This window comes from Ammospiza caudacuta, chromosome 1, assembly GCF_027887145.1.
Source record: "Ammospiza caudacuta isolate bAmmCau1 chromosome 1, bAmmCau1.pri, whole genome shotgun sequence".
Lineage (NCBI taxonomy): Eukaryota > Metazoa > Chordata > Aves > Passeriformes > Passerellidae > Ammospiza > Ammospiza caudacuta.
This window is the reverse complement of record NC_080593.1, coordinates 4806543-4832037: the sequence shown is the minus strand read 5'-3', so window position 1 is coordinate 4832037 and position 25495 is coordinate 4806543. Positions and strand designations below refer to the sequence as shown.

At 40.9% G+C, this 25495-nt stretch overlaps 1 protein-coding gene across 3 annotated transcripts in view; it reads right to left on the bottom strand.

Annotated features, from left to right (window-relative positions):
- Positions 1-222: 222 nt before the first annotated feature.
- The window catches only part of CTDSPL (CTD small phosphatase like), an 83899-nt gene continuing 58626 nt past the window's right edge, over positions 223-25495 (bottom strand). For 2 of the 3 annotated variants that reach the window (XM_058806871.1, XM_058806881.1), the window contains 5 exons: positions 21946-22047; positions 17041-17097; positions 8724-8816; positions 6932-7117; positions 223-4714 (listed from right to left, as the gene is read on the bottom strand). In XM_058806871.1, the coding sequence (XP_058662854.1) occupies positions 4589-4714; positions 6932-7117; positions 8724-8816; positions 17041-17097; positions 21946-22047 (564 nt within the window). In that variant the 3' untranslated portion in view covers positions 223-4588. Of the gene's footprint in view, positions 4715-6931; positions 7118-8723; positions 8817-17040; positions 17098-21945; positions 22048-25101; positions 25156-25495 lie in introns of all 3 variants that reach the window. The other variant, XM_058806863.1, reaches the window with a different exon arrangement.

Sequence of the window (25495 nt, the reverse complement as noted above, 5' to 3'; positions counted from 1 at the left end):
ATCAGCTCTGCCTGCACAAGCAGGTGCCAGGGCAGCCACTGAGGAGTCCTGCCATGACTGGGAGGGGAGAGGAGGAGGAGGAGGAGGGACAGGCATGGGTGATTTCACCCTCTGCCACGGATGTGCATTAGCAGCAGCGATTCCCTGCTGAATCAGCGCCTGCTACTGAAGGAGAAGTGCAGAAATGCTTTTTCCCAGAGAAGTATTACATGCACAAGTAGCTATATTGTTAAAATTTTTTATTTGTGACAGTAAAGAAACCATTCAATACCTGATTGACAACACTTCTCTCTCCTGCAAACACTCATATGGTATCTGTAGTGTTTCTCAAGTATTGCTGGATTGTTCATTGCATCAAAGTGTAAACAGCTCCATCATAAGGAAAAAAAAAGGAAAAAAAGAAAGAAAGAAACATTTCCATTGCTTACTCCTCTGTTGAGGAGCTCCCAACAGATCTTTAACAAGAAATAAGAGAGAGTCAGCTGGGATTTTACAACATCATGTGAAACAGAGAACTGACAGCTGGTTTTGCATAGTTAGCCCAGAGATTTTGAAGCAATTGCCCCACGCCAGCCTCACCTGCCCCTCCTCACCCCACAAAGGCAAAAAAACATCACAGCACCTTGGAATCAGAGGCACAAACTTGTTTTTGTTTTACAAATAGGGCTGTGCAGAACTGTGGTTTATTAGGTTAAAAACAATCTGTCCAACAGAGGGTTACGCCTTCGGAAGTCACACAGCTACAGATTCTTTTTCTTGTTTTGTTTTTTTTTTCTTTTTTACATTGAAATTTCAAAAGCTGCAACATCAGCACACACCAGTGTCATTTAGATACTTTATTGTCCCCAACCAGTCTAATCAAAATCATGCTGTAAGAAAAGTGATTGCATACACTGACAACCAAAAACGCCTCCAGGTGTTGAGTTTCTTCCACGTACAACTTTTGCTGTTTTAATAAAGACCAAAAGGGCGAAACAAAGAGACAAAATTATTCTTCCAAAGCTACCTAAATGAACACAGCAATATTGTACATTTGCCACCAGCTCCCCATGCCCAGCCTGCCACGCCTCGTGGTGTGACCAAGGATTCTGTGCACAGCCCTAAGGTTACAAATGGCAATTTCTTTGTGAACACTTCTGTTGGGTTTCAAGGGTCTAAGGCATTCTGCCTTACAGCTTCATTTAAAAATACCCATACAGGCAAAAAAACCGTTTTTTAACCCAACATAAAAAGGACAACAGAACTTCAGGCCAGGCAGCATGTCTTTAGAATGACCAACTGGGAAAAGGGTTTTTAATATTTCTATAATATCCAGAACTAGAACTGAAACCCAGGGTTTAGAACAGCCCTGGTGACCTGCATGCAGTAACTGCACTTCAAAATATGCAAGAGATTTAGGAAACAAGGGTTGTTTTTTTTAATTTTTCCTATTTGAAATTTTTTTTAAATCTTGTATTTAAAATACAATCAAATACCCGTATTGCAAATTTTACAAACATTCCACTCGTTTTCTGACTTTATGGACAGAACTCTATTGCTTTTTTTTTAGAATCTAGAAACTCTAAATATATAGCGTATGTATATCCACGCAAACTCAACACTTGAAATTTCAAGTATGATGATAGTGTCAAAATAAACAACTGTGACAGTTGTTGGCCAAATCTGAATACCCAGGGGAGTCCAAACCTGATTGCAGAGCACTCTGAGTTTTATTCCCACACGAGTTGGGTAGGTTAAAAAACAATAGAACTGATCAGAACTTATAGAAAACACTCTTAATGCTCACAGAGATCAAAGCTGTGCTACGTTTTTTGTCTTTGTATTGTCACCAAGTGTCATTTTAATGCTGTAGCAAATTACAACAAGTTGGGGTTTTTAAAATTTGGGGGTTTTTAAGAGCCAAAATGATACAGTACAAGTATGGTTGTACAGAACATCATCAGAACCATTCCTGCAGAGGCTGGTGCAGAAGTTCAGTTGCCCATTCTATGTGGATTGGAAAACAATACAAGACACTTTAATAATAGAATTAACATTCATTCACAGACTTAAGGCAACTGGTTCATGAAATCGCTGCTTGCAGAGATGCAGACGGGTGACATGGTTTGTCTCACGTCCCACAGGTCACAACTGTCACACTGGCTCGTGGGTTATTTACTCTTTGTGTGATTGTTTGGTCTAATGCTAACGAGAAAAAGTCTTTGAATTTCTTCAGCCATTCCTCTCATACCTGCACGACTAACTACAACCTGAATACTTCCCTGCAAACTGCACTGGGGCCCTGGGGCCACAGGCACAGTTGAAAATACTGCTCAGAGAACAACTTTTTTTTTTTTTTTTTTTTTGGCAGCTTACAGTTTAATTACTCTGGAGTCAAATACAAAATTAAACCATCTTAAACTGAAAGTAAACGTTAATGGACTAACCAGAATCCACACGTCCTCTTTTTTCTTGCTTAATTCTTTTTGTTAGATTTTAAACAAAGTAGGCTTTTTTTTTTTTTTTGTTTTTAGATTTTTCGTTTTCAAACCTGACACTTTTGTCTTTTTGTTGTGGCACAGATTTATACAGTACTGAGGTGATGCCAGCTGGTTAAGAAACAAAAGGGTGATGCCCTAGAGACTCACGGGTGTGATGGGGCTGCCTCCAGCACCCCTGGGCCCAGCCAGAGCTGGAGCACAGCTGGAGCACAGCTGGAGCACAGCTGCACTGCAAGGGGGGCTCAGTTTGACACTGCACCCACCACCACCCACTCACTGCCTGTGCAGACTGGCCTGCCCCTCTCAGATGGATTTGTTAAGCTGCTTCACCAATGGTTTTGAGATGAGGATCACAAGCCCCAGGTCCATCACAAAGGAATTTGTGTTTTTCCCAAGTCATTGGGACTTTTCAAGGAAAAGAGAAAAGGCAAAGGGGGTCTACAATTCAGAATTTAGCACAAGGCTAATTAGAAGCACCAAATAATCCATTTAGTCTTCTCTGATGACAGCCAAACACAGCTGCACTTTTTATGTTTGCAGATTTCTGCTGTGGACAATAACTGAAAGGTGACACTGGAAAGGAGGAGGGGAAAAAAAGGTGCCTTGTTGTTCAAAGGCATAAAATATTTAAAAATCATTCATCTGAAATACCTATGGCACTGCAGAAGATGTTAAGCAGGCTCTCAGATTCAGAGATGAGTCTAACTCAACTCCAAAGCCAGAGGACAAATTTTAGTCTAGGCTAGTAAATTCTGCCCTTCAGCAAGACTTGACACAGCTCATAATCTGCACCTCACACCTTGGGGAAAAAGAAATACAGATCAAAGGTGTGGGCAGTGAACTTCCTGCATTTTTGTGTATCAAAGAAAGGAGAGGGCTTCATCTTAATTGAAAAAAAAATCCTTTACAGGTCACCTTTAACTGGTATATCAGATACCAATGGATTAATCCATGGGGGTGGGTTATGAAGCCTGCATGTTTATTTATTGCCCAAGTTTGCAGCTTACAGAACATGTCTCATAGCACAGGCACAGTGGCAAAAACAGTATAACAGCCGATGGTCAACTCCATTTGGTGAGTATACAGTAGCAGCAATGAAAAGAAAAAAGTACTCCAAACAGCTCAATGTAGATCCAGCTTCCCCAGATGGGTTGTTTTGAGAAAAGAATCTGAAGCTAATAAATGATCTTGCTGTTCTCCCAAGAGAATGGTTTTCCAAAAAAGAAGAGGCATGGCAGTTGTGCGTGAGCAGAGACAGCAGAACTTCATCTGTCTGCATTAAAGGTGCTTTAGGTCTATCAGCCACCTCATTTCCTCAACTCCATCACTCCCTAAACACTCAAAACAACTGCAGATATATTTTAAAACTGTGCCCAAAATCCTCCTCAGTGAAACAACCATGTTAATGACCCCAGTTCACCCCTCCCACGACCGCCTGAACCTTCCGAGCATGACAAAGTGTAACACAACTCATTGTCATCGTGGAGACAGGAACCCAGCATCTTGGTTTCAACTTTTTCCTTTGTTATATATTACAGTGCTCTATAAATTTTTTTTTCCTTTTTCCTTTTAAAGCATTTAGACAATACAAGACTAAAAGATGTCTGGAAATACGTCTTATACAAAAATGAATTTTTATCTTAAAATAACATTCAAAAAGGCACTTCATTCTGTAAGAAAAAATTCAGAGTCAGGTCAACTGCTCTAAGCAGGGGGGTAAAATTGTCTGCATAGTGGGAGGGGAAGAAAGGGAGAGAAATTCAACTGCTGAAATACAAGCTTCTTTTTTTTTTTGGCATGTTTTAAGAAAAGCTGATCCAGTAAAAGATGTCCATTTATGAAATTAATTAAAAGAGTCCCATTTAAAATAGCTTTTTTTTTTTTTTCCTTTAAAAAAGTAGTCTGAACACATGACCTTAGGAGTCAGGCTTCTGAAGGCTTAATAGCATCACTCATGATTGTCCTTCGTGTCCAATGTAACAGGAAGATCAAGAGTAGCACTTCTGACTGGGGCGACCTCCCCAAGCTTACATTTGAAAGAGCTGAAAGAGATGGAGACAGCCTCTAGCAACTGCAATCTAGGAGCAGGAGTCAGTCAGAGTTAAGGGCTACCTGTTGCAGAGTTTATGAAGCATACTGTAAACTTCTTCCTCTTTGCTTAGTCCTTCAAAGAAAGGAATAAGATCTAGCAGCTCTGTGTCTGTCATGTCATCAAACCAGGACTGCACAGGCACCTGAAACAGAGCAACCAACAAACACTGAGAGGGTTTCATGATGTAAAAGACACTGAGTTTTGTCTGTGTAGGTGTTCTGTAAGCATCACCACCATGGTTAATAATAATCATGGCAATTAGCCACTCATTAGCATGCAGGTGGAGCAGCAGGGTCAACCCCAAGCCCAAGGAGGACAGCTGAGCTTCACTGCATGTCCAGGTGACCCACATGAACCCCACACACTGGGCAGCTCTCCCTGCTCTGCCTCCCTGCTATCCAGAACAGGCTGCAAGGCACACACAGCTTATGAAGCTGCACTGACACTTTATTTACAGGCAATTATTTTTTAAGAATTATCAGAGTGAGTCACCAGGCACAGGCAGGCAGCAACAACCCCTTCCAGCATGGGGTTTGCAGGAAATGTTTAACTGCAAGGGCAGAACATTGTTCAGGGAAAAATGTTACATCTAGTGAGTGGGTTCAGAGAACAACACAGATAATAACCCTGATTAAATATGCAGCCTGGATTTGGGGAAGGTGTTCTGTGTATCTTCAGCACACTGAGGTCTTTCCAAGACTATCTTGGATCTTGTTACAAGCTCTGGTTTCTGCAGAGACTCCAGTATCAGTCAGCCAGCAGCACTTTTCTATACATGATTAAACCGCTCTGACAAGGCCCTCAATTTCATCTCCCAAATTTCTACAGCTCATTATTTCCTTGGCACTGATTTCTGAGATACCAAATGATGATCTTGGATCAGGTTTTTAATTTTAACCATGAACATAAATTAGAGCTGCAGGTCCTGGTTATTATAAATGGCAGCTTTAAACCATGTGTGGCACCAACCAGAAAAATGTTTTCACCTCATCACTTAGGGCATCACAATATTAGGATCTGAACTTGAAAGCTGACTGCTGGAAGATAAATAGCTCTTGATACAAAAAGAAAGAAAGAAAAAAAAAAAGCTTCTGGAGAGGCAGGACTGTGCAAAGCAACGTTCTTAATAAAAGATTTCCTACATTGATTTTTAACAGTTCACAGAGAAGGCAGCCTAAAAACATCAAAGCCAACAGTGCACAGCCTGGTTGTCTAAAAGTCAGCAGATCTGAGAGCTCCAGCTTCTCCCCTGGCAGCTGAAGCAGATGTGAGCAGCTGTGCTGGCTGCAGCATGGATGGAGCACCCCACACCTCTCCATCAGAGCTCCTGGAGCCAATGCAAACACACAGTGAAAATGCACATTGCTCCTCATTGTTCTGCCCTACAGAACTGCTGCCTGCCCTTTATCCTTATTCCTAAACCTTGATTAACTTGTTGACTAACAGTTCTAATTATGGAGCTATGACAAAAATAATTGAGAGAGAAGTGTAACAACACAATTAGATCTTGATTTTTTTTTTCTTTCCCTTACCCACAAATGCAGATCTCAGTAGCAACCAGTAAATCATTAATTATCTTGCCTAATAAAATATTATTCACACAATGAAAAAAAAACCCTTCACCCAGGATTTTTTTCTCCTAGGAAGCTGAGAAGCCTCAGAGATAAAGGAAAACAATTCTTATCTCATTTGCTTCTCCTGTGCTGTGCTCATGTGGAATGTGTTTGGAGATTGTTTACCCACAGGTGATTGTTCCATTGGATTCTGCTGTGAGTTGTTTTCACTCTTTGGCCAATCAGAGCCAAACTGTGCTGAGGCTCTGGAGAGAGTCAGGAGTTTTCATTATTATCTTTTTAGCATTCTGTAAGTATCCTTCCTGTATTCTTTAGTATAGTTTAGTATAGTATTCTTTAATATAATATAGTATTATAAAGTAATAAATTAGCCTTCTGAGAACATGGAGTCAGATTCATCATTCCTGCCTTCATCAAGGGTGCCTGAAAATACAACACAAGCAAACCACTCTTTCTGCAGTCACTACTCCAAGGAACAAAATCTGTGCTGCAGGGCAGCTTTGTTTCTTAGAGCTAGGTTGGTTTTTCAGGTTCCACACCACTGTGTATCTCTCAGAAGCGCTGGAGCTCAAGGCAGCAGCCAGAGCTCAGAGCACAGGAGCAGTCATGGCTGTGACATTCTGTCAAGATCACTTTGCCCATGTCCTTCAGTGAACTCCAGAACCCACTGCAGCCTAAAAAACACACAGTCTGACACAGTGCTCTGAAAAGTCCATTTTCTCAATCACAAAACCTGGGTGAGGGCCAGAGAGATGAAGTTAGGCTGGAGTACTCTGAATACTTACTGCATTTTCAGGATGGAAGATGTAAGATGCAGGAGAATTATCTACTATAATAACTTTACTCAGCTCACGGCCCAGTCGACTCAGATCCTTCACGTAATTGCCTCGGTGGAAAACACAGGATTCTCTAAAGAGCCTTGCCCTGAACACACCCCAGCGATCCAGTAAGTCAGCTACTGGGTCTGCATACTTAAAAATACAAGTCAGAAACATCAAGTTAGCAACATGCAGAAAAGGCTGATTCACAGAGAAGGGACACAAAATAGTTTCAGATAAAATGCCCCTTTTCTTCATTTTCGTCCCTGCTCCTCGTTAATTAACTCAATTGCCTGCAAACCTGAAGTGATTAATAAAGAGATAAAGCAAAAGTAGGACAATTCTCTTTCTAGAAAAGCCTAACTTAATGTTTTCTGTGATTTAATTAATTAAGTTTTATTCTCAGGGCCAACTTAGTGTTAACCTGAGAGTTTCCTAGAGGTTGATGGATCCAGAGATCTCACCTGCCATTACCATAAAACCAGCCAATGCTAGTAGAAAATCAACAGGAAGTTTTTCCCCAGCTGATTTGTTTCCATGTGCCTCTGAAGATAAAATGCAGTGAACAAATCTGAGCCTGATATGGCTCTACCAAATGATGCCCTTGGAGCAACTGGGTCAGCAGGACTCTTAAGATTACCAAATTGCATAATTAGGCCAAAAAGGATCAGCTAAAGATGTTATTAATACAAATACTCATGTACAATATCAGGGAAATTAACATTTTATACATAAGATGGGATTTTAAGTGAGGCACAGCTTAGAATCCAACCATTTATATAAAGTGACCAAGAACAAGTATCTAAATAAACTCAAACATGAATAACCACATAGTTGAAAACTGTAGTTAGATCTTATTATTGCACAACAGGAGTTACCATTTTCCTATATTTTAAACCAAGAAAAAAACCTGATGTTGAAATCTATCATCTCTTGATTATGAAATAATGCACATCATTTCAGTATGAAATTGGGGCAGTATTTAGGATTTTTTCAACATGACTGAACAGTATGTGGTAAAGAGAATGCAGGGAAAAAGGCTTTACAGGAGATCAGGGTCCTGGCCCCTGCCACCATCTCTACACTAGGCTGGAGCAAAAGCTTGCCATGCTACAGCACTACTTAGAAATAATCAAATCATTTTACAAACACACCACAAATACAATACACCGAAGGAGGTGGAGAATTCCAGATCACTCTACTACTGTAACATCTACCACAAAAACTACCTACGAGCCACTACTGCTACTGCAGGACCAGAGGGCACAAAATATTACTGGGGATGTTCCAAGCTTTGCAAAAAAGTCTCCTTTCTTTAACTCCAGGTTGAAATTGCCCCTCAAGAGAGCAAGAAGCTTGGTTCCCAATTTCCAGTGAGTTTCTGAGTCACTGGTTGATGGTGTAGACAGGGTTTAATTCGGTGCTTTATTTCATGCCCAGCTTTCATGTGCTGCTTCACTGGCACTCTATTTGTTGTAATTTCTCACTATAACCATGGTAACTTGGGAGCCTTTCATATTGGCATCATGAGCAATGCATGGAGGCTACATTATGAGACAAGCCCATATGTGATGGTGTTACCATGGAAACACTTACCCACACACTAGCAGACAAAGTACACACTGTCAGACAAAGAAGCAGAAAAGAAGGGGAAAAATTAAGATAGTACCAACTGTGGAAATAATCATCCATAGAAAACCCAACCAAAAGTCCACTGACCAGCACCATCAGGGTTAAAGAGATGAAAGGAGGAACAAACCTTGGCTAGACTGGCTGTGAAGAGTACACATTCAAAGAGCTCTCCCATCCTCTGAAGAAACTCGTCCACATGTGGTCGTTTCAACACATAAACCTGGAATGATAACAGCATTTAGGTCAGATGTTGCTCAAGGAAAGGAAAAAAAAAAAAAAACAAAAAAACAAAACCACTCCTGCAATGCCAGCACTTGAAACAAAAGTTAACAGGGAAGCAGTTCAAATGAAATGCTGGGGAAAAAGGAAAGTATGCAAGATAAAAGTAGAGCTGCAATAACGAGAGATTGGCACACACAGGCTGCCAGGCCCCTGCTGGTTATGGAGCTGCAAACACTGAGCATCATCAGGAGGGTGCCCCTCAAAAATCCTATTAAAGGCAAAAGGAGACAGGAGGGCTTCTCAAGAAGTGAGGATCTGGATCCTTCCACCAAACCCATTCTGGTGCTGGGAAGCTGAGGAGCTCCACAGAAGGAATAAATCTGATTAAACCTCTCTGACAGCAGGCATTGCTCAACAGGGACCTGTTTTCCTTCTGTGGCTGATTGTCTCATTTCTGAAATTCCAGGTGCTGAGTACCACAGCTCACTATGGAGAGTGATCAAGCCCTCCAGCTCTACAGGGAACTTTTCTCACCAAAAATCTTCCCAGCACCATGGAGAAAGCCTGAAAGTGCTGGGTTTGAAATCTGACAAAGTCTACAGCATCTTCTGAAGAGGACCTTGCCAAAAGAAGGCAAATTCCCAGGATTTCTGTCCTCTTCAGCAGTGCTCTGCTGCCTTTTAGCACTGCCTTGGCTGCCTGCTGTCAACAACCTGATTAGCAGATTATTAAAACCTCCCTGGTTCTCCTTGCAGAGCCCACAAGATGATTTTGTGCTCACACAAGATACCAGAACAAGGAAAGTGCTGCTCAGAAAGCTTGGAAACAGCTCACAATATACTGGGAAGCTGAAGAGGGGAGTCTGTTTGAAAAATATTTATCTGTCTTGTTTGCAGTTAGATTAAAAGTTTGAGAGAAAATATTGGCAGCATTTTATCTTCTTTTGTTTGGCAAATAATCCCTAATGCTGGAAATTTCAAGTGGAGAAGTCTGGCATAGAGCTGAATTCAGGAAGAATTGCAAGACTGATGCTATTTCAGGAATTTCATTCTTTGATATGTAAAACTAGATTAATTGTATGTATTTTACTAGATTCCTATTAATAAGAGGTTAAAAATAAAAATCAAGGTACTCAGAGAAAAAGCCTGAAGGAGAAAAATATGGAAACAGCAGCTTGAACTGAAGTGTAACAATTAAAGCCTTCAGCAAAAACAGAATAAAAGGAACTGTGTAATTGAAATTGAAAACCTAAAATTGAAAGTAAAGTTTTTTTAAAAACACATATAAGGAGCCGTATCTTAATGACTAAAGCAGAAATGTTAATTTTCCCCTTTATGCAGCATACAGATCATACCATGAAGTCTTTATATCTTTTAAGTTATTTCTGTGAAATTTATCGAAAGTATTTCTGACCCCATAAACATTACATTCAAACTTTGATACAGATAACAATTTATAACCCAGATTTTTTTTAAACAACCACAGCAGCATCTAACACATCAAATAATGGTGACATTTTATGGATTAAAGACAGTTAACAGATGTACTTCACCACCACTCTTTCCAGATAATTACAGCAATGTTTCCTGTATTTCACCAGGCATAAACCAAGTAATTTCCTCTCCTATAACAAGGCAATTAATTTTTCATTTAATTCTTTCTACACAAAGTTGTGCTGTAGTATTTCCTCTCCAGATTCCACCTTTACAGCTGCAGTCCCTCTGCTTTTGGGTATCCAGAGAGTTTCCAACTTCCCAGATGTGAGAGGAAAGACAGCAGGATCCAAGTTCATAATTAAGTTCTTGATTCTTTAGCCTTAATTTTATTCCTACACTTATTTTTGAGGGGCACCCCAGAGTCTTAACATCAGTCTTGGAGAGTAAGTGCTGGAATTTAATATTAATGTCCCTTTTAAAGCCCAGTGCTTCCAGCCTCAGCAGAAGAAGTCTCCTCTTTGCTTTCCATCCCTATCTCTGCCCCTGTCAGTGAAGTATTTCCACTTGGAATGTAATTACAAACTCCCTGCCAAGGATCTGAACTTTGCTGCTTGCAACACAAGCCACCTCCTCCATCAGGAGCACTCAGTAAATCAAGCCCAGAGCCCTGAGCTGCACTGGCAGCCTTGGCAATAAACACTCCCTGGCTGTTTTTAGGGCTCCTAATCCTGCCCCTTATTCAGGGTTAGCTGTGAATACACAGCATTTTTAGTTAGTCTCCCCTCTGCAGTTTGGGGCTCCTGATCCACCACAGAGCACTCACAGCCTCCTCTGCTTGAGTTTCTCCTGCTGCTTTGCCTTAAATCTTTCCCTGCTGGGACCTGGCCAACAGATTTGCTTCTCATGTTAATGCCTAATTAATAATAAATGTCACCTCTTAAGATGAAGTCTCACCAAATTTCTCCCTTAATTATTTCCCTCTGTACAAAGCCCCAATTCCTTGACTTTTTTTTTCTTCCTTTTTTTTTTTTTTTTTTTGGCAGAACAACATATCTTAATACTCTGGATAGTTATTCTCCAGAGTTGAAGTTTTCTTTGAGAAGTCCTGCTTAGAGCCTGGAAGCAACTCCAAAATGTGCTGGTATCCTGGGCTACAAAATCTCTTTGGTTTACTCCACATAGAAAGCTTTCTTCAGCTGACAGAGCAGCTCTTTTCTCCTCTTCCTTCTCATTTGGAATTTTTTCCCCTTTACTTTGTTAGTGGCTGGACTTGAATCTCAATGCTGTATGGTTATTTGTGGCTTGGCTTTTTCCTCCATTGCCTGATGGCTTTTGAAATCTCTAGACTAACTGGCTCCTGGCATTTTTCTGAGATTTATATACTGTCTTCAGGGCATTAAAAAAAAATTAAATCCATCTTTTTTTTTTTTTTTTTTTTTTTTTGGTATGCTCACTAATTTTTTTTTCCTTATCACAGCAAGAATTTAGAGGAACACAGTATTTTTTTTATTATTTAAAATGAACCCTACTCAACATTTTAAGCACAAATCAGGCACTAGGCATGTTTCCACAGGATTTTTACTAATGGCAGAACACAAGCAATTATCTTTAATTGTTTTCAAACATTTCATATTTCCACATGAATTTTCTATACCTCAAAGCAGCCTCAGCCTACAGAGAACTCAGTATTTGTGAAATCCAATGACAAACCCAGCTCATTTTCAACCAATTCAACAGGACACATAGAACAGCCTTTCAAAACCACCTTTACAGTGAGGAAATCTGCAAGTAATGACCAAAAATCCTGCCCATGACAACTCCAACTGCTGTAATCTCCTGTTTCAAGTCTCTTCTGAGCAGCGAGCAGAAAATCCCACGTGTCCCTCGTGGTCCTGGGTCACACACTTGTGGCCCTGTCCCAGTGCAAGTAACCAAGAATAGGCCAGTTAGAATGGATACAGCCTATCCTGGATTACTTGAACCAGGCCACAGCCTTCTGCAAGAAAATCCATGAATTCTGTGCTTTACAGGAAGGAAAATTATTATTCAAACAGCCTTTCCACCCATCATCAAAAAAAAAGAAAAAAAATTTGCATATTATATTCAAAGTATACATGCCAAATGTTGCCTCAGCTTTCAACAATTAAAAATAAGCAATTAATTGAATTAACTCCCCCCTCACCCCAAAGAAATACTTAAAAATTAGTTTTACTCAATAAACAAATTGTATTTAAAAATAAAATTCAAAATAACACCAAATCAAACTCTTCCTGGCTAGCTCTCTTTACTCCTGGACACCAAAAGCAAGGCACAAAGGCACTGGAATTCAATCTGGATGACAGATGAAGGACAAGCATTGCCTAAAAGCCTTCATTCACCCTTCGGGGATTAAAGCTGTGTTTGATGCAGTTCTGCTCTGGGGGCTGTGGTCACTCTGCTCTTGCTCAGTGGGTCCAAAGGAGAGGAGGTGTCCTGCAGAGTTAAATCAAGGTGCCCAACAGGGGGAACATCTCCAGCCACCACTTCCATCCCCAATGAGCCTCCTCACAGCTCCAACACATTCCACTGGACTCCCCACTTGTCATTTGGGAGAGAAGGTCCAGCTCTGATCTCCTTGCACCCAGAGAACCAGAGTGGAATGAGAGGAGTGGCCAGAAGGGGCAGCTTGAACCAGAACCCCCCCTGTGTACCAGGGCCACCACTCCCAGCCCAAAGCAGAGTGCCCTGGTGGCCAAGCAGGCCAATGGCTCCTGGCCTGGGTCAGGGATGGAGTGGCCAGCAGGAGCAGGGAGCTCATTGTGCCCCTGCCCTGGGCACTGCTGGGGTCACACCTCGAGTGCTGTGCCCAGCTCTGGCCCCTCAGCTTGGGAAGGACCTGGGGACACTGAGCACATCCAGAGGGGACAGCGAGGCTGGAGAGGGGCTGGGAACACAAACCCTGTGAGGAGCCCCTGAGGGAGCTGGGGGTGCTCAGCCTGGAGAAAAGGAGACTCAGGGCTGCCCCCATCACTCTGTGCAGCTCCTGAAAGGTGCCTGTGCTCAGCTGGGGCTGGGCTCTGTCTGCAGCAGCACTGACACAGCCAGAGCACACAGCCTCGAGCTGCACCAAGGGAAATACAGGTTGGTGTGCAAACCCAGGGCACTGGGAATATTTCTGTGTCTGCTCTGGGGTGCCCTGACCCCCACGGCAGCACTGACTCTGACCCTCATTCATGGAGAAAGTTTCCCAGACTCCAAGATAGACCAGAATCCACAAAAGTGTGAAATAGATTGTAGAAAGTGGTGTAGGTGTGTCACTTGGTGAGAAATTGAGGGTTTGGGGTTTTTAGTGTGTTGTGGATGGCAGCAAGATGGAGGGCACAGGGTGTCATCCTGGGTTTCTTCTTCATGCTGCTTCTTCCTCCTTCTCCATGGGTTTGGGTGGCATTTTGTAATTGGGTAGAAAAGTCCCCATTGCAGCTCTGTGGGATCAGTTATTGGGTTAAAAGGGAAAATAATCCAGGTGTCAGTTCTGAATTGGATAGTTTAGTCTGAAAAGCCCTTGGAACAAGAGATTGTTGGCCATTTTGTGCCTTCTAATGAAAAGCTGCTGAACTCCCAGCAGTGAGACTGTTTTACTGATAAGAAATAATAAACACCTGAGTGTGAACATGAATTACTGTCTCAAGTGCCTTCAATCCTGACACAGAGAAACCAACAACTGGAATCACCACAGGTTGGATAGCAGGGAAAAGTTTTTTACAGAAAGAGTGATAAAGTTCTGGAATGGCTGCCCGGGGAGGTGGTGCAGTCCCCATCCCTGGGTGTGTTTAACACAGCCTGGATGTGGCACTGGGTGCCAGGGTTTGGTTGAGGGGTTGGGGCTGGGTTGGACTCGATGATCTTGAAGGTCTCTTCCAACCTGGTCATTCTGTGAAAATGTGGGATCCATCCCTGGAATTTCAGCTGCCCCAGGATGGGCAGCTCTGCAGGCATCCAGAGACCCACAGAAAGAAAGGAAGGTTCCTTCACACTTGATTTATTTCCGTCTTAAAATAAAATGACAAATCCTTTCAAAAGATGAGGCAATTTAGGCAGGAGTAAGAAAGATGGGAAAGGGAGAAGGGATGTTAAGAAAAGCTGGTTTTTAATCTAGGGAAGCTCATTTACCCAAGCACCCTTTAGGATGATGAATTGTCCTCCCTATAAAAAAAACCCCAAGAGTGTTTCTGACCTTTGGATTATAAATTATATAAGGGAAAGCAAACTCCCCAAACTAAAGACATTATTTTTTAAGACCTCTGTTGAACTGCAAAAAAACCAAAAAAACCCAAACCCAACCAGCATTTACCATGAAAAACCTTGCTAGATAAGTCAATCTCAAAACTCTTTCAGGAGTACAGCAATTCCATTTGCCACAACTTGTATTTTTTGGTATATGAGAGCTGAACAATCTCATATAATTCCAAGTTTCTATATGAATGGGTAACTCTGAAATGGTGTCTCTCAGCAAGGAAACTTCTTTTCCACTGGGGTTCTGCCTAAGGAAGAGGTCAAGGACAATAAAAATCTGTCAACCTCCTCCTGGTAAGGTACCAAGCTCACTGGAAAAACAGAGATATGCACTATGGACAGTGTGGTTCCACAATATTTCCCATCTCCTGGGATATTTTGCACAGGTGGAAATATTTCTCAATGTCAGTGATTAATCCTGGAGTTTATAAACTGCTTAAGAAAATGGACACACATTACACAGATGACAAATCCTGATAAATGACAGAAATTGCTCAGATCAGTTCATTTAGGCTCTAAGTGACTACAGAATTACAGGTTTGAAGTGGGAACAGGTTGTCAGAGCTCTACAGGCTGTGTTAATGCACATCACACTCAGCCAGAATATCCAGTTTTGCCCTTTATCACAGTGCAAAACAAAAAAGAAAAGATTCCTGAATGTCAGCAATACCACAAGAGGCATTACACACCCAGGCTTTGCCATATCCTGTGTGCCACACAAATTACCTTTACTCCAAGAATAACAAATTCCTTACAATTACCTTCATTTTTACCATCCAAATGGGCCTGAGGTATTTACCCATTTTAGAGGTTAAGAACTTGAAATTCAAAGAGTGAAGCAATTTCCCTGAAAATCATGCAGGGACTTTCCAGCAAAGCACAGAGACCAATTTCACCTGTTCTCCTCTGTCAGAGGAGGAGATGCACAAATCCGCTCCCTTTGGACCCAGCTGTGAGTTTTTGTTTGTTTTCAGGGGTTTTTTTTGTTGCTATTTTCTCTTTTCTCCACATGGAGTCATCTCCAAGTGCCAAACTGCATCAGTTTTGGTGAAGAATCTCAGAGTTTGCAGCAGGGAATGGAAAAGCAATCAGGTTTTGAAATGTTGGACTATAAAACCCAAACCTTTTATTGGGATTTGTTTCCAATGTGAATATGTCATCCTGACAAGCCAAGTGATCACAACTCTAAGCCACTCAGAAATTCACTTTTTAAAGCATTCTGTGAAGTTTTAGGAGAGAGAATTTGTCTGTTCCACAGCACCAAACACAGATAAAGCCCACATCAAATCAGGATTAAAAATCACAAATCTCCAAAACATCACTTAAATGTTGTAAGCATCAGCTCTGGTGAACATTGCAGGTGGAAGTACCACAAATATTTTTTTTCTACATAAAACAGGCACAGTGTAAGAACTGTCAAAATAACTATTAATTTAAAGCACATTTCAGTCCACTGACTGATATTCAGTAATCATTTTAAGAGTGACAAACACATGGAGAGCTTCCATCACAGGAAATCAGCCAAAATTATGAACTATCTTTATGACCCACAAGAAATAATATACAAATAAAATATAAAACCTTTTAAAATACACAAACCTCTTTGTCCAAGTAGAGATAATCCATAAAGATAATATGTAAACAACATTTCAGATTTTAAAGTACTTAAAATTTCTGTTAAATCAAACAGAAGGTTTGCTAACTGTAACACCCAACAGAAGATGTTTCAAACAATTTACAGAGTTCATGTATCAGAAAGGCTCAACTTGACATTAACCTGTTCAATTCATCTCCAGCAAGAACCTCAGTGTCTGCCTGAAGAGGGAAAGTAACAGCACTGTAATTTATTTGATTCAGCCCTTCAGAAATGATCACTGATTAAAGACACCAATCCAAGACACATGGAAGGGACTGATTTTCAAATTATGGGTGTTTTGCATTTACTCAAAACCATTTCTCACAGCCTTAAGTGAAGTTCTTCAAGAGTAAGACACAGAAATCAGTCTCCTCATGATTTTGTCCAGACCTTTCAAATATGCTGAAGTATATAATGACTCCTATCAGAGGAACTTGAATTACTTACAGGAATAAAAGGGGACAGAAATTGAACACAGACTGCCATAAAAACTGAATAAATGCCTGTTCTTCTTTTATATTTTTCTAAAATATAAATACCCTTTAGCATATGAGCTACCAACATATATTAAAGCCAACCTATGTCCTATTTATGTTGGAAGGAATGAAAAATGCAGTGTTCAAGCAGCTTTTTCTAGGCTCAGCAATGTTTGAAACCCCATCCTTACATCACTTCCTGCTGGAAAACGTTTTAAAATTGACAAAGAGTTGAGTATTGAAGTCCTGAGAGAGAGACTCCACCTGAGCACACAGGGATGCCTGTCTGCATTCCAGAATAAACAGCTTTGCAAGAGAAATTATTGGATATAAAGCAGCAAATGGAGGAAGAGAACATTCTGGGACTCAGGACACAATGCTGAAGAAAAAACCAGCACTTACCTGATGTATGGTTCCATCAATTTCAACAGGAACGATGAAATCAGCATTGCTAATTGGCTGGAAAGAATGACAAGGAAATAATCAGCAACACTTTAAAAATCAAATGGTGAGAGGGAAAATTTCAGGGGCATGAAAGGGAAGAGTACCAACTTCTGAGGAACAAGTTAATAATCATTGTTGACCACACATATCCACTCTGTGTGTGCTCCTACACGAGCCAGAAGTTCCCAGTTGTAATTTCAGATGCTGCACTTCCCTTTTCTCTCCTATTTTTAAGCCTCATAAAATCCAGCATGCTTCACTGCTTGAATAACCCCCACTACCACTGAGTGTGTTCATCAGGAAAACATCTCTTTGGATAAACTCTTCCATCCAGTCTTTATGGATAAATGACCATCAAGAATATCAACTGTGTGCTGCACACATTCTACTCGAGGGTATCAACTCGTGACTAAATTACAGAGTGTGGTAAAAGTAATACCTAATGATCATATTTGAATCAGCAGCTGCAGCAAGACTAAAGGATTGTAAACATGCCAATTCAATCAACCTAATCATGTAAAATTGCATTTTAATTCCAAAAGGAAGAGCAGGCACACTCTGCCCAAGTCCTTGAATCTGTTTTTCCAGCCTGTCGAACACAACTTAATTCTGAAGACTGACTGTGAAAAACTGCTGGTCAAGGAAAATTGCCTTGGAAAGCAGCAAAGTGGCCTTGTAGAGAGTTCAGGAGTTCATAATCTAATCTTGGCTACACAGCAGGGGCAGTTGGGAAGAGGCTGCTGCCAATGTTTGCTGGTTCAAGAGGACACCACACTTAGGTACAGCTCATGCACTGTGTCCATGCTAAAAAAGCAGTCATGTAAACATGCCTGGAGCTCATTCCATCACCTGCAGCCTGGAAATGGCTGAGACAGAGCTGCCAAAGACAGTTTTAACATGAGTGATTAACAGCCAGTATATTGCATGGATACTGCCCAGGCTGGGGAACATCTTCACTCAGCTCTGGGGGATTTGTACAGATGGTCCCAGCTCTCTTCTGCACCAGCAGGCTGATCTCAGGAACCACCAAAAAGGTGTCCCTGGAGTATCTGTGGGACTGGAAACAGACTTTAAACTCATTCAAGGGGGCAAAGGTGTGCCAAGAAAGCAGAGAAGCAGCTGAGGTCAAGTGACTTGAGAAGCAGATCACAAACTGGGGAGTCTGAACAGGTGCTCTGTGAAAAAATGGTGGGAAAAGAGGATCCTGCAGTATGAACCTGCCAGCAGCACTTTGATCCCACTCCCTGGATAAACCAGATTGTAATTCCCCTGTCAGACAGCCTCCCTGCCAGGAGAGCAAGGTGACCACAAAGAATTTCTGTGGAGGGAAACACCCTTTCTCAGGAGAAAAGAAATAAAGAAGGTGGTTTGATCTGACAGCTGCGAGTGCTGCTCTGAGGGCACAGGAGAGGCTACATGAAATCCTCTCATCCTGACCAGCCAGGATTGGCAACAGACCTCATGCTGCCCCCTGTGCTGATATGATCTGAATAATTCCTCAAATACACACAGATCAATCTGTATTTTTCTTATCTAACACTGAGCAATTTCCCCTTTCTGCTGTGGAAAAAGACAGAAGGGAGGCTCCCCTCTGCTCCCTGCATGAAGCCCCTCAGATAGAGAAGATACTGTGCAGCTCCAACAGCCACAGAACAGCCACACAAAAGTTCTGCTGCTTCACCTTAAAAAAGAACAACCTCAAATGAATTGTCAAGAAGGCTCAGCCACCAGTTTTCCAGTGGGTGCCAGCTCCCTGCAGACTTTGAAGAGGCTTGCACACACTTGAAGGATTTATATATGCATGACTCCCTTCAGCAAGAGAAACACTCTGCAGCAGCAGCAGCTGAAAAAGAATAGGTCACTGCAAGCTGCAGAGGTTTTGAAATCCACTGTTAAAACTCCAGCTTTTACAGAATTTAACCTAACAGGAGCAACATCAAACCACATTCAGTGTGAGCAACTTTGGTTTTTCTCAGCCTCAGACTTTGTCACCAAACTACTCCCAATTTGCTTCCCCCACTTATATTTCAGGTATTTTGTTGCTTCTTGTTGTCACTGGTGATAAGGAAAGGAGCACAGCCTGGATTCCTGTGCTCCTCAGGGAGGGAAAAGAGGAGAAAAGTCTGCAGCAATTTGCTGGGCAAAGGTTGTTGGGCACATGAAGCACGTCCCTGCCTCCAGTGGGAAGCACAGAGACAGAGCCTGGAAGAAGGGAATGGAATTCCACTGAAAATCTTCAGCTCAGTTAGAACTTTTGTATTAAAAAAACCCCAAACTTTCAGCATTTTAAATGTTCTAAAGGTGTTTCACTGCCAGTTTTGAATAGGACTACATTCCAGGCTTGCATGTGGTTTAATACATTTTATACAAAACCGTGTTTACATCTCCTTGATTGAATAATTTATTGTTTTTTGCTTCTATTATTGTTTTATGATGGGAATGATAACTACCCTGTCTATCTATTCCTTTTTTACTCTTGCCAAAGAACCCCAAACTTTATTCCTTTAATATGCACCTAACATGAAAGACCAGTACCTCCTTAAAGCTTCACAAATATGCAGGGGCATAAAAAGATGAGAATTACCCTCCCTCAGATGTTGCTGCTTTTATAAAGAGCACTTTAAATATTCTGCCTCTCTGGTTGTGTCAAAAAAAACATGTAATCTGCATTTGAAATATGAAGCCTATTTCATAACAGAATTACAAATTCTAAAGTTATCAGGTGCTTTAAATAAAGCCTTTTGTACTAAAACTCTCAAATTTATGTATGCTTTTCCACCTTTTAAGTGGGGAGCTACCTGGTTAGAGCAGATACGTTTTAATGGAAGGAAAACCCCCAAAATACCCCGAAACTCCTACAAAATAAAAAGCTACAAAAGTAATTTTGACTATCCAGGCAGAGCAGGGTGCACCCAGGTGTTCAAACCCTTTCTCTGCTGGAATGTATCATTATTTTTGATGACAATTAATGGTCTTAATTCAGCTGAAGAACTTGAAACAAAACCCAGACAGCACCACTGGACAGTGCCAACCACTAAACAACGAAATTAATTTCCTCCAGCACTTGCTTTGCTCTTAAACACCCCCAATCACAGGATTTCATATTGAAATAACACCATTGTCACCCTAAAATTCCAATTCTGCAGAAAATCCAGCATCTGCCCAACTCTACTGACCTCACACAAAAAAAGGACCAGTTTTTTTTTCCCTCACACAAAACATTATTCAGTGCTCAGCATCAAGCAGAAAAAGCTTTTGGTTTTTCTTAAATATCTACTCAACATCATTTAAATACCCATTAAATATCATTTGAATGTGGGAGGATTAAAAGGAGTCCTCTAAGAAACACTCTGCAAATCTCAGTCCTACAAGAGAGATTTGCAACTGTGTCAACCATTAAACATATATTTCTTTAAAATGGTTAAAAAAAATAACTAATAACCACTTAAACTGAATCTCATTTTGTTTCAAAACCAGAAAAAAAATCACAGTACAAAATTACCCACAGCACTCAGAAAGCAAAATTGTATTTTTACCTTTCAGGTAACAATAAGCCTAATGCTTCAGCTTTATTATACACAATTAGACTTTTACATTCAGCTTTCTCTTCTTGTTTTTGATTCTTGCTTAAATAGGAAGGCATGGCTCGTCCCTGCCCAATCCAGCTGTGGATTTTATCTCCCTGAAAAGCTCTCCACAGCAAACTCAGTCTGGCTACAGAAGACAAATATGGCACTGAGGCTTGGAGTTTCCTGTACACCAGAAATTATTCTGTACCATCAGGCACAACAAAGAGAAAAAAGAAATCTTCATTTCAGACTGAGAAACAAGAATATTTGTTCCAATATTTCCATATAAGGTTTTCTTTAAGTCAATAAAGAGAGGCTGCTGCCAAATCCTAACCACAACATGAATTACAAGTTTGCATTTTAAACACTGGCAACCAACAAGTGAAGGATTAAAAAGTGGAGCTGATGTTTCCAGTGAAAAATGGAGTGCAAGCAGCTGGAAGACTGTAAGGGTGGTTAATCTGGTTTGGGAGTGGTAAAATAACATTATTAATTCTTATAAATTCCCCAATCAATGTATAAAACCAGCAGATGCTTTATCAGTACTAGCTGTACTAACCAGAAATGCTATCAGTACCCCAAGCCAATTTAGACTTTGTATTTCTGAAGTCTCCTAATTTCAGCCCTACTTAAACAACAGAAAAAATACATAACATACAGTATTTTGAAGAAACATTTGTTCAGCACATGCTGAACTCTGAAGGGTTACAGAAGCTGCTTCTTGAAGATGACTGACTCACCACCAACAGCTAAATGGTATTTGTTTTCCTGCTCTGAAAACTAAATACCTAAAACCAATTGCTGGGATCAGGAAAACAACATCCTCCAGCAAGAGAGAAGAGCCACCACTGGTGCCCAAAATCTCCTGGTTTAAGGTACATCTAACCCAGCACAAAGCTGTGCTGATTCTCCATTCTCCTACACTAACGATGGCATCATTTGAACTGCAAAAACAAAAAACTTCAAAGCATCTGTTGCTATTTTCAAAGCAACAAATTTTGCACCTGTTGAAAACTCAGGTCTTTGGTGGAATACACAAAGCCCTGCAGTCAATACCTATTCCAGGCCTTGTTGCAGTCAGTGTGATTTTCTCAATAAAATAAAATAAAATTTAAGAAGCAATCCCTGTTGTTACTCCCCTGAGAGCTAAATTAGGATGAATAATCACAGGAGAGGCAATGAGGACTCCCAGGCAGAGGATGTAAGAGGAGTTCAAGTATTAAGAGGCTTAACAGTTCCTGCAGCATTCACTGACAGATCCAAGCTGCAAGAGATCCCTTTTGAATTTACTTACCTTAAATGAACTGTGCACTAAAGTTTCATCTAAATCAATGACCACACACTTCTTCCCATAGTCTGATGCTGTCAGTTCTGGCAGGAGGTATTTAGCTGGTGGCTATAAATAAAAAGAAAAGAGGAAGACAACAAAAAAAAAGTAAAACCTCTATGGAAGGGGCACCCTTTTGTCAATATTACTATTCCAGTAATTACTGGCAGCTGGAATACATGACTTGAAATCAAATGATTTTCTGGGCTCATCCCAAGTTTATGTATGGGTATTAATGGCTCATGCAATTGCAATACCCATACAGACTTTTCTTTTTTAAATTAGAGCCTTGTTTAGAATGACCTCCAAAGCACTGGAAATGAAAATGGTAAAACACCACCACTATCCAAAGAAAAATAATCATAAAACCAGGATATTTGATACAACATCTTTTTCCAGTGGCTCTTTTCCCAATGCCTGGTTTGGTTGCTGTTGTTACCCTATTTCCAGTCAATCCATTTGCAGCCATATCAGGCTGATGGACACTTACACAAATCATTATTTCTGTTTGCCATGAAAAATGCTGAAACTGAGGAATCCATCCTGATGGAAGACAGCATTACTAATTTTATCTTCCAGGACATGTCCTCACTCTTGTTTTTACCACTTAGGAGGGTGGAGATCACCTTCCATGTGAATTATGCTCCCAGTCAAGGTATTAAAATTGCAGTGAAGAACCTGAACTGGGCTCCTGTACAGCACACCTTACTAAAAATGGAACCAATCCCATGAATTTTGACAATTTTTCTGAAAGCAATGCAGACATTCTCATATTCTTTGGATCATTTCCCACTTCAACACCCCAGTTTGCAATAGAAATATGTTACTTTCTGAAATCACAGAAATGGGAGAGAATGCTTCCATTTGGAGCTGAAACACTGCTGCCACTTGGGGTTTTTTGATGAAAGAAAAGGATTAGCTTTATAGAAAAGCATCAGTAGGGAGAAGCTTAAGACAGAGAGGAAATTAAATTAATTTAGACTTGGATACACAACTCTAACTCCATTCTTTTCCTATTTCTTTATCTGTTCACTGTTGCTCTGGTAAGGATTCATCATTTATCATTTATATTTATTTATGGGTTTGCTCTTTGCAGAGGGGCTGGCAGAGATCTGAGGCCACCCCTGTGCAGGCAGGGGTGACACAGGTGAGGCAGGGCCACCTCCAGCGGCCAGGACAGATCATCAACCACTGGCTGAATTCAAATGTCACCTTGATAGATACTGGCTAATGATGCCTAATGAACTCTTAAATGAAGCACCTAACAAATCAGATTCTGGACTTAAATTAAGTGCTTGTAGCTAAAGCAGGAGTTCTTGGGGCATTTTTAGGAGCATTCACTGAAATTGATTAAGTTCCTTACAATTAACACTGACAACAGTTCCCTCAGCCACCAAACTGGAAGCTACCCTGCCTAAAACCACTTTTCTCAGGGCATTTCCTCTCAGCACACATCTGACAAGGACTTTCCAATTAAAACAGCTCCTGCCTAATTACTGCAAAGGCTCCAGAGCCACCCAAGCAGACTGGGATTTATACAACACCCTGGCTAGGTTATGGACAGCCCCACAGCTGCTTCAGTTCCACCTCTGCTTGTTGGCAGCTAGGACCAAACCTAAAGAATTTTAGGTTTTTCCTCCTATTCAAAGCCTAAAAGGTATTTAGCACCCCACCTCAGTTTTCATATTAAGAAAGATCCAAACTTGCAACCTAAATAAAGTAAAAGCTTATTGAAAGAAAAATTTGACCCATTTAAAACCAGTAATCTTCACAAGCCATGTTCCAGTACTTCTTGTCTTTAAAGATGAAAAAAAGGCAGGAACATCCCAAGAAACCTTAAACATACTTCTCCAAAAAAAAAAAAAAAATAGCTCAGTTTATTGTTGTACTCAAAACTTTTATCTCCTTTGAATTTCTGACTACATTAATCTGCACAGGCAGTTCAAAGCCAGAAATTCCTTCTGCTATGTGAATTCCTTATCAAAATGAAAATATCTGTATCTATGGAAAATATATGGAACTGTATATTCTTCAGTGTAAAAATGCATATATGAAAAATATGAGCACTGTCTTACCATAGGTATCTTTATTTTTTTAGCTGCAAACTGTTGCGTTTGTCATCAAGAAAAGGATGGACACACACCAAGGACTACAAAATGCAAGAACTTTCATCTCTGAGAGCCCAAATTCCCTGAATGCACAGTGAGGTGACCTGCATCTGTTTTTTTTTTTCATCCAAAAGCAGTGGCTGGGACAGGCACAATTCCCCTGTGGTACCCACACAGAGATTCTGGTCACTGCTGGAGCTCCTCTCCCTCCTCAGCACTGCTTTAGGGGATCATGTGCAGTTTCTGACCCAACTGCATCTAACAAGGGCACAACCAGCTCTCACACAAGCTTTGGCATCTTGAGTTCATTCTGATCTTGCTTCCTTAAATTCACGCTTTTGAAGATCAGAATAAATGAATTTTCCATTTCACAAATTGCAATTCTGTTGTCCTCAACTGTGCAAACATTCACCCTCTTGATAACAGGGATAAGGAAATTATTCCGAAGCTGAAGCCACTGCAAGTTGTGAGGCTGCTAAATAGCTGGTGAAGGACTTGGGAGCAAAGGTGGCATTTTTGAGGCTTTTAGGAACTTGAAAGGATTTGTATGCAAAGTATCAGCCCATTTGTTTTGCTGTTCAAGCTTTCTGATCTAAAGCAATTTCCACCTGTCAAGGGCAGCAAAGCTTTTAGTCAGAAACAAGCGTTACTCAACACTGTGTTTTAATTTTCTCTCTAATGGAGACATACCCAAGAAGAGCTCTAAATACCAATTTCCATCACAGTTAACGGTGAATAGTTATGGAAGTTTGACAAAGTCTTTTATTTTTTTACACACATCACTTTAAAGACATCTGAGATGATTAAGAATATTTCATTGTGGCTAACAGCAACTCATATTTACTATGCAACACTCCCCCAAAGGCTGCACAAAGAACTCAGCAGAAAAATGCCACGTGCTATCCCACTGGTTTGCTCAATTCCAACAAGACACAAACTGTACACAAATTAAACTAGTCACTGTTTGGGATTTATGCATTCCAGCCAGGTCTCAGGGCTGATCAGCTCAACAGACCTTGTAGTGGAACGACTGCTGCACTGCTTCAGTCCCGTGGAAATAGTAAATTCCCTAAGAAAAAAACAAAAAAAAGGGGATGGTGGTGGCAAGAGAACAGGACTTTTGGTTGAAGCATCAACAGCTGGTCAACACAAATCTTACAGAAATTCACAACCATCAGCTCTCCTCCCTGCAGGCCTGTATTTCCCACAGGTATCAGAATTAATAAGCCTTTTTTAGTCTCTCTCTCTGTCCTGGCAGTGTTGTTAAGCTCAAGTGCAACACATTACACGTTAATTTACTGTTTGTGTCCTCTGCTCACACTCTGGGCTGCACTTGCAGGCTAGCAGCTTCTCCCAGCAGCTCTGTGCAGAAAGAAGATAAATTATTCCTACTTAAAACACAGCTGCCA